The 13,505-nt window shown below is 35.4% G+C and overlaps 5 protein-coding genes and 2 long non-coding RNA genes across 9 annotated transcripts; 6 read left to right on the top strand and 1 right to left on the bottom strand.

Moving 5' to 3' along the window:
- Positions 1–1,347: 1,347 nt before the first annotated feature.
- Positions 1,348–1,801, top strand: LOC135132731 (proline, histidine and glycine-rich protein 1-like). Its single transcript, XM_064060923.1, has 2 exons — positions 1,348–1,458; positions 1,516–1,801. Exons 1-2 carry the CDS (start codon positions 1,446–1,448, stop codon positions 1,725–1,727), a joined length of 225 nt encoding a protein of 74 aa, XP_063916993.1. The 5' UTR covers positions 1,348–1,445; the 3' UTR covers positions 1,728–1,801.
- Positions 1,802–3,915: 2,114 nt separating this feature from the next.
- Positions 3,916–4,490, top strand: LOC135132594 (putative uncharacterized protein DDB_G0287191). Its single transcript, XM_064060721.1, has 2 exons — positions 3,916–4,137; positions 4,207–4,490. The coding sequence occupies exons 1-2, from the start codon at positions 3,975–3,977 to the stop codon at positions 4,368–4,370; spliced, it is 327 nt and encodes a 108-aa protein (XP_063916791.1). The 5' UTR covers positions 3,916–3,974; the 3' UTR covers positions 4,371–4,490.
- Positions 4,491–4,676: 186 nt separating this feature from the next.
- Positions 4,677–5,541, bottom strand: LOC135132593 (histidine-rich glycoprotein-like). Its single transcript, XM_064060719.1, has 3 exons — positions 5,349–5,541; positions 5,130–5,294; positions 4,677–5,076 (listed from the first exon to the last, which is right to left on the bottom strand). Exons 2-3 carry the CDS (start codon positions 5,254–5,256, stop codon positions 4,784–4,786), a joined length of 420 nt encoding a protein of 139 aa, XP_063916789.1. The 5' UTR covers positions 5,257–5,294; positions 5,349–5,541; the 3' UTR covers positions 4,677–4,783.
- A 316-nt stretch (positions 5,542–5,857) lies between these two features.
- LOC135132592 (uncharacterized histidine-rich protein DDB_G0274557-like) lies at positions 5,858–6,563 on the top strand. 2 transcript variants are annotated; one of them, XM_064060718.1, is made up of 2 exons: positions 5,858–6,058; positions 6,123–6,563. In XM_064060718.1, exons 1-2 carry the CDS (start codon positions 5,923–5,925, stop codon positions 6,425–6,427), a joined length of 441 nt encoding a protein of 146 aa, XP_063916788.1. In that variant the 5' UTR covers positions 5,858–5,922; the 3' UTR covers positions 6,428–6,563. The 2 variants fall into 2 exon arrangements, with proteins under 2 accessions (XP_063916788.1, XP_063916787.1); XM_064060717.1 differs by having other exon boundaries at positions 5,859–6,058; positions 6,120–6,563.
- Positions 6,564–8,548: 1,985 nt separating this feature from the next.
- On the top strand, positions 8,549–9,079 carry LOC135132739 (uncharacterized). Its single transcript, XR_010281083.1, has 2 exons — positions 8,549–8,889; positions 8,940–9,079. It is a non-coding gene; the product is annotated as an uncharacterized LOC135132739 (long non-coding RNA).
- A 1,729-nt stretch (positions 9,080–10,808) lies between these two features.
- Positions 10,809–11,347, top strand: LOC135132738 (uncharacterized). The gene is made up of 2 exons (XR_010281082.1): positions 10,809–11,140; positions 11,190–11,347. It is a non-coding gene; the product is annotated as an uncharacterized LOC135132738 (long non-coding RNA).
- Positions 11,348–12,445: 1,098 nt separating this feature from the next.
- On the top strand, positions 12,446–13,342 carry LOC135132736 (serine/threonine-protein phosphatase 1 regulatory subunit 10-like). Of its 2 annotated transcripts, none has more exons than XM_064060932.1 (2): positions 12,446–12,745; positions 12,802–13,342. In XM_064060932.1, exons 1-2 carry the CDS (start codon positions 12,619–12,621, stop codon positions 13,167–13,169), a joined length of 495 nt encoding a protein of 164 aa, XP_063917002.1. In that variant the 5' UTR covers positions 12,446–12,618; the 3' UTR covers positions 13,170–13,342. The 2 variants fall into 2 exon arrangements, with proteins under 2 accessions (XP_063917002.1, XP_063917001.1); XM_064060931.1 differs by having other exon boundaries at positions 12,787–13,342.
- Positions 13,343–13,505: the final 163 nt, after the last annotated feature.

Raw genomic sequence — 13,505 nt, 5'->3', positions numbered from 1 at the left:
ACACTAAATGTCTTCACGTTGTCTAGAGAAATTCTTTTCTCGAATTAATATTGTTGGTACAAAGTGTAGTTTCTTTCTAATTAAAGCAACATTCAAAGTGGTAGTTTTATTTATGCGCGAAATTTATTATTTACGATTATCATTAATTACTAATTGTTTGCCATCTTATTAATTCGCCCGTGTTATCGATTTGTTAGTTTTACAATTTCTTATGTATTTTTGTTTTCTAATTTTAATAAAAATTATTGTTTCCCTCGCAAGCCACATTTATTAAACACCCTAGAACTTTATTTGTAAGAAAAAGGAATGTATTTAATTCATGTAGTGTCCTACAGATGGCGCCGTAATAGATTCGTGTTTCTGGTTGGTGGTGCCACCTGGTAACCATCATCAGTTATCAGATCAACTACTTACCTTTTCTCTGAATTAGGGAAACCCAGAGAAGACGTTTTTGGCCACAATCCCGTTTGTCCCTGTAGTAAGAAAAGGTCTATAAAAAATTCAAAACACTTGGTATTAAAGCTGCTTATCTTTTTATAGGACAGTATTAATCAAAGGTAAAACATAAATAAAAATTGTAACAGATTATGTTATCATAAATAGCAGAATTGAATCATCTTAAATACAATAGCTTTTTAACTTGAATAACAAGCTTTATAACAATGTTAACGCAACAACAAATCACTAAAAAAAAGTAAACTTATGTTACTCTACATTGTCAAAATGACATATTTGTCACCAATAAAGAAAGCTGTTGTCATCTGAGTCATCAGTTAAATTTGTACTTTAACAATTAGCTTTCTAATAAAAAAAAGTTCATGATTCATAGAAATATTGAAAGTAGATTTTTAAACTCGGAAAAAAACAATGTTTTCAAAAATAAGTCCAATTTATTTTTTATGCGATCTACATTCTACATCATTTTAAATTTTTAAAAAGTTAACCGTACGAAATTTCAAATTTTGAGTCGAACAAGTTCTTAAAAATATAAAAACATACAAAAAAAAAAACAGTCCATAATATTTACATTCTATTACCACAAGTGTAAATGTTATACTCTGAAATTTATAAAAAAATAAATTTTTCCTTGATCCTAACTGCGGAGAAATCATTTCACAAAAAATATTGACATATTTTATCGCTTTCAGCAACCAACACACCTCACATTGTATCACTCTATCAATAAGTACACATGTACAAATTTCCAAAATAAGCACAAGAAGTGTTTCCAAACATTCCAATCAATCAGCCTTTGCCAAGAACTGATAGCGATTAGATCGTTAAGAAAATAAACCCAAGTATTGCAATTCTTGGAATTTTTTTGCTTACCTATCAGTATAATCAGTTTACTTAATTCTGAAGACCACTGATATATAAATACTGCTGTCACTGATCAACCAAACAGACACAAACCAGCAGTTATCAGTTACACACCCACCACGAAAATGCATCCCACAGGTAAGACCAGTTAACACTTTTTTTTTAAATTCATTTGACGATTTAATTGATCAATAGGACACCACCCTTGTGGATGTGGCCCTTGCCACGTACCGCATAAACCCCATTGCCCTCACCACAAACCACCACCACCACCCCCGCATCATGGAGGTCCCTGTGGCGGCCACTGTGGCGGCAACTGCGGCGGCCACTGTCAGCCGCCCCATCATGGAGGCCACCATGGCCCCCATCATGGAGGACACCATGGAGGACACCATGGACACTGTTGAAGGACATGGATGTTCAATATTAATTTTTGTATATTTTGCATATCGTTATTAAATAAATATACGAGTTTAACTAATACTATGTTTTTCGTTCACATTTGTAAGTCAAAATTGCGAAAAAAGTGTCGTCAACCCGATAACAGATAATTTAAATTTTTATGGGTACACTTTCGATATGCTTTTATTAGTCGCCACCTGCTATTGTATATTAAAACCGATAAAAAAAACTTTGGAAAATGTGCTCTATATATTACTGCATAAGAGCTCTTTGTTATCTGACAAATGGATTAACTTTACTTTAATAAATACCCATCACCTATTTCAACAGTCAGTTAGAAAATGAACCACCATCATCACTGTCCTCCGCCCCACCATGGGCATCACCCTCCCAGTAAGTCCATCTATTTCACATTTTCTTTGTTATAGCTTATCTAATTTGTCAGATTGTCACCCTTGTGGGTGTGGACCTTTACAGGTGCCACATTTACCACACTGCCACCATCATAGGCCACCACCGCCACCTCACCATGGGCATCACGGGCCTCATCCCGGCCACCACCACGGCGGTCATCACGGGCCCCACCACGGACCCCACCATGGACCCCACCATGGTGGACATCACGGAGGACATCATGGACATTGTTAAAATTTGTAATTTTAATTTATACCAACAACAAATGAAAATAAAAACTTTGTAAATCCAACATGAATACAATTAAATGCGCAAATTTGTATATGTGGACCAAAATAAATGTTTTTTTTTTATATAAGTTGTAAGTAGATTGCTTAGGGAAATGTACATTTATTAATTATTATTAACGAATTACTACAAGATCGACGATTCTCAGAACATCTAATTCACCGAAAATTTAAGCCGCTAAATTTTGTTTTAGAGTTCGTTCTAATCGCATAACCAGAACTGCCAATTCTTTACTTAGTGTTAAATAACTGATAACACTGATAAGCTGTCGCAAAACACTCTAGCTGTCAATCACCTTGACTCTCCTCAATACCCCACCCCCTCTGCCCCTTATATAAGCAAAATACATAATCTCTCTTCAATTTAGAAGTACCTATCTTGTCTGAGCATCATCATTCACAAAAATGAGTCATCATCACCATCACCATGATCATGGCCACCACCACCACCATGACCAGCACCACAACCAAAGCGTCATCGGTAACATCGTGGAACATGTAGTAGACGCGGTCACCCACCACCAACATTGTCCTCCTCCTGGTAAAATTAATTTTGATTTTTTGATCCATTTTATTAATTGTTTTTAAAGGCCATCACCCTTGTGGTTGTGGATTGTTGCATTTGCCACACTTAGCCCACTGCCAACATTACCGCCCCCCACCACCCCCACCATGCGGACCTCATCATGGTCATGGTCCCCCCCATGGACATCATCATGGAGGCCATCATGGACACCACGGACACTGTTAATTCCAGTGCAATATGTACGTCGGGAAATACAAGCCAAAGAATAGTTTTGAAATTGGTAGTTTTAATGTATATTTTTGTACTATGAAGTAAAAATACAAATTTTATAAATGAAAGATTTGTTTTATTGGTAGTTTTTGAATTGGGAAATGTTTAATTTATTGGTAGTTACTGCATCTGGTAAATCATAATATGAAGGATCAAATCGTTATCATATTGTCTACATTTAGATGAATTAGTTTATATAAATCGTTATAATATTTTACATAACCATATAGAACGATAGATAAATGAAAAATGACGCATTCCTAATTTAAAATATTGTAATTATTGTAGATCTGGCCCAAACATTCGAACTATTTTTGACATGATTCATAAGGTTCTATAAATCGAGATAGGACTTACGTTTGAAAAACATGTACGTCAAAACAATTCCTACCAGACGCAAGTACTTACTGACGTCTATCCACAAAATAGAAACTTGATATTTGAACCAAATGAAACACATAAACACAAAAAAATTACAAACATAAAAATAAAACCAAAAAATATAAAATATCTAGTCATAGTAGCAAACAAAAATTCCTTGTAAGTATGCGCAATTAGCCTTCCACGTAACCAAAAAAGATAGCTTATCTAAAAAACAAGCATCATCATATCGATCGTTGATGATTCATATCCTTTTGTATTTGATGTAACAAAAGCCCCTCCACTTTCACGTTTCAATATATAGGTACTGATGCGACATCATTGATTATTATTTCGTCGAAGGTCTTCTTCCTGAATAGAATAGAATAATAGCAATGGGTCACCGTCGTCACCACCACCACCACCATCATCACCCCCATCACCACCCCCATCATCACCACCATCATAGTCTTGTTGGTCATATTGTAGAGAGGGTTTTGCATCGAGACCATGAAAGTCACATGCACAGTCACTGCCCACCCAGTGCTCCCCCAATCGGTATGTTAAGAGAATAGAATCATCATTATTATTATTTATTTTTTATTTATTAATTTTTTTTATATAAAGGACTTGTCTACGCCAACGGAGTTCCACAACAAACTGTCGTCTACACAAATGGGCCTCCACCGGGTCCTCCACCCCCATATTACGGTCCGCCACCCCCATATTACGGTCCTGGAAGAGGGTACTGCAGCCGCCACCATGGATACCATTGTAATTGTTCCTGCTAATTAGGTTTTCTTAATTAAAAGGAACCACCAGATGTAGCTTTATTTTGTTTTGTGTACCTTATTTATTGTTTGTTGTTCCTGTTTTTACTAAATAGAAAAAATAAAATTCTTGTTGATAAATCAGGTGATCTTTTATAATATTCACCAGGATTTGACGTTTGACGTCTCCCCTATTGTGTTGCTTCTTGGGTTAAATAAAAATCACGCACTCTCACTTTATCTTATCTGTTGATTGGCCATATTTACGAGCACATCCATGTGTAGTTAATTTTATACTTTTTTCATAATTTAAAAAAAAAATCAAAATATTACACACATTTTTATTTTTATATGACATACGAAATTACACCCATTGCATAATTATATTATTAAACAATTACATGGGAGATAATTCATATTTAATAGCAACTTCTTCAGTTGTCAATGCATGCAGATGGGTTCTCCCCTTGGTGGCGACATTGGTGTCCACGGTGCCCATGGCGCCCATGTTCGAAGGACCCATGGTGTCCAAAATGATGGCGGTGCCCAAAATACTGATGCTGTGCGAACGGCCCGCAGTGACCGCGGTGGCCAAAACGCTCATGGTGCCAACCATGATCATCAAATCCATCAAACCTGCACGGTCCTTGGCGGCCATGGTTTGGTCCATGCTGACCTTGACGGTTACACATTGGTGGCGGATTGCCACTGGACGGACATTCATAACCTAATGTAAGCAATTAAAGCTAAATAAAAATTAGAAATAATGGAAAAATTTACCGGAACATGAAGGTTTGCAGTCGTCTTGGTCAGTGCAGCGTTCGCAGGACTTATTTCTCATCATCCGGAAAAATCTGGGGTGGTAGTGGTGGTCGCAATGGTCGTGATGATGGGTTTCTTCAGCCATTGTTGTTAGTTGTAGTGGTAGTTGTTACAAAGTGGCAACTTTTGATGCAGGGTAGTGCTATTGATTGGTTTATATAGAGATTTATTGGTTACCTAGTGGTGGGGGCGATGAGTCATTGCGATTAAGCTATTTTTGCTTAAATCTTTGGAAATAAGCTATCATGTTTGTTTTCGATTGGTGATTGCGATCACATGATGGTGGTGTGATTTTCATTGTTTCTTAGTATTGACGTCAATTATAGCTTATTTGTTGCTTTTTATCACAATGTGTTTGAAGTGGAATGAGTAACCTGAATTCCTGCTATGATTAAAAATACTAGGAACTTTCATCATATGTAGCAATCAAACTTTTGACAAAAAAGCTAAACAAGCTATAGAAATCCATTGACGTCAGTGCTAAAAAATAATAATCATAACACCTTCACGTGGTCGCAATCAAAAGCAACATAATAGCTTAATTCCAATGATTCAAGCAAAATAGCTTAATCACAATGATACGCAAAAAAATCAGCGACTCATCACGCGCTAATCCAATCTCACCGCTACGTACTTCCATGAATCCCCCACCACCAGGTGATCATTAAATCTCTATAAAAACAAACCGATAAAAACACATTGCATCAAAAGTGGGTGCTTTTGTACGAACTACCACTACAATCAAATCAAAATGGCAGAAGAAACCCACAACGACCACTGCGACCACCGCCACCGACACCACCAACCCCCCAGATTTTTCCAGATGATGATGAACAGGTCCCGTGAACGCTACACAGACCAAGACGATTGCAGACCATCATGTTTCGGTAAATTTTTCCCTCTTATTATCTATTCTTATTTTTATTTATTTCTGCTTGTTTTAATTAGGAGCTGAATGCCCATCCGGCGTCAATTTGCCACCAATTTTTAACCATCATGAAGGTCCGCACGGGCCACACCATAGGCGCCACGGACCGTGCAGGTTCAGTAGATTTGATGAACACCATGGTCACGGTTGGCACCACTGGCACCACGGACGTTTTGGCCACCACGACCATTCTGGCCCGTTTGAAAACCATCAGCACTTTGGCTTTGGACACCACCATCATTGGCACCATGGTCCATTTGAACATGGGCATGGGCGTCACGGGCACCAGTGTCGCCACCAAAGGGAGAACCCAACACCTTGTCATTGATACGTGATAACTGAAGAAGTTGTTTTATTAAATGAGAATTAATTAGCACGTAATATGTTTTCAGTTGTGTTAATATGGTGTAATTATTGTAATGGTGTAATTTTGTATGTTAAATAAAAATAGAATGTTTGCAATACGTAACGTTTTTTTTTTAATTATCTAATTTAAGTAGTACTAAATGGAAGGTGTTAAGTAAATAATTTTGCTGTAGATAACGTTGTGGATTTAAAATGTCAAACACAATACTGATTTCCTTTCTACTTTTTTATTACAACGATGAAGTAAAACGACAATATTTTGGTTAGAATGTTGAAAAAGTGTTTCGAACGATAAATATGTAGAGGAAAAACAAAGGGAGAACTCAGGTGTTTAAAAACAGCCATGTTAAAACAGTGACTTTTTATCGTGATAAACCATAGACGTACACACAACAGTAAAGGGGTGAATTTTTTTATTATTTAATTTTACATTAAAATCAAGGTGAAATCAACCTAGGATAATAACAATTCCTGGATTTTCAGTAATTCCCTGGTATCTGATTTTAATATCCCCCACAATTTACACAATAATATGAAATGTTGCAAGTGACAGTTTGAGACAACAATTTTGTGCATCAAAAAAAGCTTTCAAAAAAATATTGGGCGTTGTAATAAGGACTCATAAAACACAAAACAGAAGAAAAATGTAATAGAGAGACCCATTAGAACGGAAAGAATTCAATTAGGGATATAAAATCGGCGTCGGCTTGAAACATGCTTCCTTATGTAGAAATATTTCTGTGAATTTAAATAAGTATCCATTGTTAATGTATACAGTTGTGCAGACAGGGTTTGTATTCGCAGCGGCGTATTTTCTCCATGCAACAAATATTTAGTTAGATAAGAATGCTACCACAGCGTCATCGAAAGACTTTCCTGTTAAGAAAGTAACCAATAATAAGACACGATAATAAAAGACAGATATACAGGGTGTCTCAGAAATAAGTTCATTAACTTTGCCCAATAACGGAACTCGTGAAACGTAGAAAGTTCAGTTATTGAAACCAACAGCTTTAGTGAGTCGGTCACTAGAAAAATAATGGTATAATAACACTAGTTTACAAATTTAAACTTTTTTTCATATCCAAGAATAAAAAAAATATTTTCTACTTCTAAATTACTTACTGATAACAAATCCAAAAACGGATAATTCCTATCACGTCAGGTTTTTTCATAAATCCAAAATAATGAACTTTGCTTTTACCTTCACGTTAGTGTTAAACTGATTCATGTTAATCCACCATTGTCGCATAAAAAATGTCTTCGAGATCGTGCAAAGTAAGTGCAAATCAGTTTTGTTACGTTTGTGGTAAAATTATAGTACCTAAAGCGGGAAAACCTGTTCAAATATGCTTAAAAAGAAGGTATCAAGGTTTTTGGGACGAAAATGTGTTACTGTTGGTCTATTATAAGGGAAACTGATAGTACTGCCAATAGAAGAAATGCTAGTGTTAATCATTTTTAATTTTCAGTCATAATGTTTATAATATATACTAGGTGTTGCTTTTATTTGATACAACCCCTGTAACTTCCTTATTCTTAAAGATAAACCTGTATTTCTTTGAGCATATTAGTGTCATTTTAAAAGATCTTTGTGAGGCCAACCTCACATTTTTATTATCACTTCCCGTAGAAAAATCAAAAGCAACCAATTATTCTAAAATCAATACTTGAAAAATTTTAAATAAAACATTGATGACAATCTAGTAGCTTGAAAAATTGACTCATGTTATTTATTTGCGTAAATGATCTTTTAAAATGATACAAATTTGCTCAAAGAACTATATGTTCATATATATTTAAAAATAAAAAAATTACAAGAGTTGTATAAAAGAAAAGAAATACGGGGTATGTTTATACAAATATCTCAAAAACCTGACGTGATGGATTTTTTCTGCTTTCAGATTTGAATTTCCCGAACCCAAATCCTTTAGATTCAACTATTTTCGTCTTTGGATATAAAACCTTGTAAACTAGTGTAATTAGTATAACAATTATTAGTGTCCATGGGCGGGCAACCTTAACTGGGATAAAACTTTAACAATTTTTAACTTGATAATTAATAAGTTCCTGACAAAACCCTATTAAAAAAAGTTGTTGAATTTGATGAGCTCTATAACTGACTAAAATTAAAGCACTTATTTCTGGGGACATCCTGTATATCTACTTCAATTGATATCTCTCCCTGTGTGTCTATTGTTAGTATTGATATAATAAAGACGCCCCTATCCTCTCATCTTGTGTATATATACATTTTCCTGCACTTTTCATGCTTATTTCAACGAAGCTTCTCGTCCCATCTTAACACAAAAAAAACAAATATGGACAACTATCGTTCTACTGTTGCTAAACCCAACGGTAATACTACAAGTAACACGCGTCCTTCAGAGTTTCTCTTCTCTTCACCAGAATCTAAAACTATCGGTAAGTTACCAAAATACAATCACCATAATTATTATTTCCTTTTTTTTTAGTCTACGTGCAAAGAGCCAATATAAATATACATTTTCCTCCTAATAATGTTCCCAACGGTTCCAAACGGTCTTAAGTGCCGTAGTGGCCACCAATGTAGTTGTTATTAATAATAATTAATAATAAACAGAATCAACATGAATAGTATTATTTCATTTTAGTGTGCCTTGTTTATTTTTGCTTTCTTTCTCTAGTGCCCAAAATATTTCCTGTTTACACATGCTACTGAGTAACGTTGGAAGAATTTTCCTTTGAAAACTTATCTGTAAGAAGACACACATTTAACATCTACATCACCTGTATTATTTATAAGTCATCACGAGTGTATAAACATGTAAGTATTTTTTTTTATTTTGCTTTCAAAATAGGCTCACTGTGAAACCGAAAACAGTTTATTTTGTCTTAATGTTGGTTCCATGTCAGCCATGAACACACTTTCCTCATTTGGAACTACTTTTAGACTCTTAAAAGACTGAAAATTTCCTATTCTTAAATGCTCTAACAAATTCTAAAGAAACAATTTTATATGTTATACCGGTGTCTGGAAAATGGCGGATTAACTCTCCGCTACGCTCTTAACAATCAACTGGTGAGTCTGGGAAAAATAGTAAAAAAAATCCTTCTCACATTTTGGTGGAGTTATAATGATTTTAAAATTGGTTCTTTTGTTACATTTAACAACTAAACAACTCATTCATTATCATAATAACTAGTAATAAAACTTTTAGTTAATATTTTTCTCCCCCATGACTATGTTTAATTACCATTTCAGGTAGAATACACAAAGATATGGCTGTGTTGTTTTTGTAATAATTTGGTAAAATTCCATTTGACAACAATGTTTGCCTGATATAAAGCGAAGGTGGATTTAAGTCACCATCGTTACTAAGAACCAGAAAGTAAGCCGGAGGTATTGACGCATTAGGTGTGTGCTGTGTTGCCAATTTTACGTTTATAAAATTACGTTTTATTCGCAATCTACATCATAACGAATTTTTTCAGTATTTTTTGGGACTCCCGAAACTCCCGTATATAACGTATTGAAGAGTTAAACCGCCATTTTCCAGACAGGCGGTATATAAGAAAAAAAATGTCAAAAATAAATTAGTCACCCGAAATGATAAAATTATAAAATTACACAACAGAAACAAGCTACACGATGAGATTCATGTGGTCTGTTAGGACGATGTGGCCCATGATGACCATGAGGTCCATGACCACCATGTGGACCATGTGGTGGCGGTCCATGAGGCTTATGTTCCAAATTGTGTGCATCAAATTCGGAAGCCCTCAACTAAACAAACAACAAAAAATAATACAGATTAAGAGCAACAAATATTTAATTAGATAACAATGTTATCACAGCGTCATCAAAAAACTTTTCCTGTTAAGAAAGTAGCCAATAACGGAACTCATGAAACGGAACAACTTTTTTATATAATAATTTTTTCGAAAACTCAAGTATACCCAGAGAACAACTGTACTCCTTTCACTACCAGAAAGTTCAGTTAACACGTAGGCAAAGCTTTAGTGACTGGGTCAATAGAAAAATAAACGAACAAACAAATTTTGTATCTCTTATACCCCAACGGATGAAGCCGGATTCACGAGGGAAGGTAAAATCCGTCCGCCTTTAGGGAGCAACACTACTTGCAATTTCTCTCTAAATTTTTGTTATGTTAACATGATAAGAAACATACGTATCCTAGTAACTGTTTTTGACCATAAATTATTAATTATAATAATTATTAGTGTCCATGGGGAACTGAGGATTCATGGCCGGGTAACCTTAACTGGGATAAAACTTTAACAATTTTTACCTTGATAATTAAAAATTTCCTGACAAAACCTTATTAAAAAAAGTTGTTGAATTTGATGAGCTCTATAACTGATTAAAATTGTAGCACTTATTTCTAGGACAGCCTGGATATCTACTTCATTTGATATCTCTCTCTGTATTTATTGTTAGTCTTGATATAACAAAGACCCCTCTCTCATCTCACCTTGTGTATATATATTGCCCTGCATTTTTCATGCTTATTTCAACGAAGCTCCTCATCCTATCTTCACAAAAAAAAAAAAACAAATATGGACAACTATCCTTTTGCCGTTGCTAAACCCAACAGTAATTCCACAACTATCTATCCTTTAGAACATCTACTGCCTTCAGGTTCTAATACAACTACCGGACCACAATATAACTGTAAGTTACCTAAATAGAATCACCATAATTATTATTTCCTTTTTTTCAGTCTACGTGCAAAGGCTTATTGTAAATACAACAATAAGAGATGTACATATTTCTCCTTATAATGTTCCCAACGGTTACAACCAGTCTTACAAGCCGCATTGGGCATCAATGTAGTTGTTATTATTAATAATAATTAATAATAAACAAAATCAACATGTACAGTATTATTTCATTTTGGTGTGCCTTCTTTATTTTTTGTTTCTTTCTCCAGTGGCCAAAATAAGTATTTCCTAATTATTAGCTACGTGCTACTGAGTAAGGTTAAAAGAATTTTGCTTTGTAAACTTATCTGTAAAAAGACACACATTTAACACCTACATCACCTGTATTATTTATAAGTCATCACGAGTGCATACACAGTGTGCATCGACTTTGCTTTTAAAATAGCCTCGCTGTGAAACCGAAAACAGTTTATTTTGTCCAAATGTTGGTTCCATGTCAGCCATAAACACACTTTCCTCATTTGGAACTACTTTTAGACTCTTTAAAAGACTCAAAATTTCCTATTCTAAAATGCTCTACCAAATTTTAAATAATTTTCGTCGGTTCAATGGTAATTTTCAAAATATCCACCGAATTCTTGAACAGAAACTTTATTTTTTTGCAAATGTTTATCAAACCGTTATTGAAAAGATTATTATTATCTACAGGAAAGTTGATGAAAGGGTCCTTCCTTCATAGCATTGAAAATCCGCATGTTAAATTGATTTTTTTTATACTAATATTTGGCACTTGAAAATGTTCTTTAACGATTTGTTGTTGTTTATTCGTAACTTTATTTATCTGCGACACAGCAAAATTGATTTTTTAAAACAGGTGCCTGCCAAGTTCACGCTTTACGATAATTGTAACTAGTAAATCGTACTTCAGATTAACGTGACTTCCCGTTAATAACTAACATGCAGTTTAATGTGTTGCTGGTTAAAATTATTCATTAACAGAACAACAAATTAAAATTATATAGATAAATTAGGTCACGAAACTTCCACCTACATGAAACAATATTACGCAATATTTCACAAGAAAAAAAAACAAAAATACCGACAATTTTTCGTGCATCAGGTTACCGACTTCACTCTCCCATTATAATCTCATCAAATCGTCACACAAATTAAACACAATTTGCCATTTTTAGTCAAAATAAATAATCGCACCAACCAGAAACTGCCGAATCATTCCATGAATCATCCTCCCACCATGTAATGACGTCAGCAACCTTCAAGTACACTCCGCGCTATTTACATCCAAATATAAACGTACAGCAAATATCTGCACACACACAACTGACTAACCAGACTGTACAAACCCCCCACCACTCATAAACAGTCCCCGCCGTCCCTCGCCGCCTCCTATTTAACCCGCGATTGTGCAATCAGGTCACTTTTGTTGTGCTTTTACGTCTACAAGTTTTGTTTCTTTCGTGATCCAAAATGAGGGTGAGACACCACTGCTGCTGCCAGCGACCATCCCCTTGTTGTCAGCGTCAACAAGATACTCCTCCACCTCGACAAGAATCTCCACAACAACCGGCACAACAACCGGAAACGCCTCCTTCCGGTAAATTTATTTAGAATAATTTTTCTACTCTTTATTAATAGTTGCGTTTTTGCTAGCTGTCTGCAGAGCAGGAGATGCTGCTGCCCCTTCTGGAACTGCGAATACAACCCCAGAAGCTCCTCCAGCACCCCGAGAACTGCCCCCCGTGCCTCCGCATCACGGTTGCCATTGTCAGAAGCAAGGTAAGGATAGGCACCATGGTATGAAGAAACATTGGGGTAAACGCAGCCACCACCATGGGCATATGGGTGGTCATGGATGTAAGGGGCATGGAGGACACAAACGTGGCCACAAGGGGCATGGTGGTTGTGGAAGGCGCGAGGAATATGGGCACGGATGTCATGGATATGGGCATGGATGTGGACGTGAACATGGACATGGACATGGACATGGACAATATGGGTGGCGCTTTCCATGCTATTGAATTGTAAATCCTATGGGTTTTTTTTATTATTGGGTACCTTAGATTGTTAATAAGGTGAAATGGGGGACAAGGGTTCGTGATTAGGTATATTAGGTATATTCGTATAAAATAAGATAACACACATTTATATTACATAGTATACTATATCTATAATAAATATTTTTTATATGTCTCATGTGTAGTTTTAATTTAAATGTCATGATCTGTTTCAATAAATTTGAAAAAAAAATCCTGGGTGAAGTTAATTTATTTACTCCAATTTACCATAAGCTCAAAACCAAGGCTGTCGCTGTCACTTAATCTACGCCACTGTGCATAATTCAGGGTCACGCCTAT

This window comes from Zophobas morio, unplaced genomic scaffold, assembly GCF_036711695.1.
Source record: "Zophobas morio isolate AGI-343-1 ecotype UQ-CSIRO unplaced genomic scaffold, CSIRO_AGI_Zmor_V1 ptg000021l, whole genome shotgun sequence".
Taxonomy (NCBI): Eukaryota; Metazoa; Arthropoda; class Insecta; order Coleoptera; family Tenebrionidae; genus Zophobas; species Zophobas morio.
This window is presented reverse-complemented; position numbering and strand designations above follow the sequence as displayed.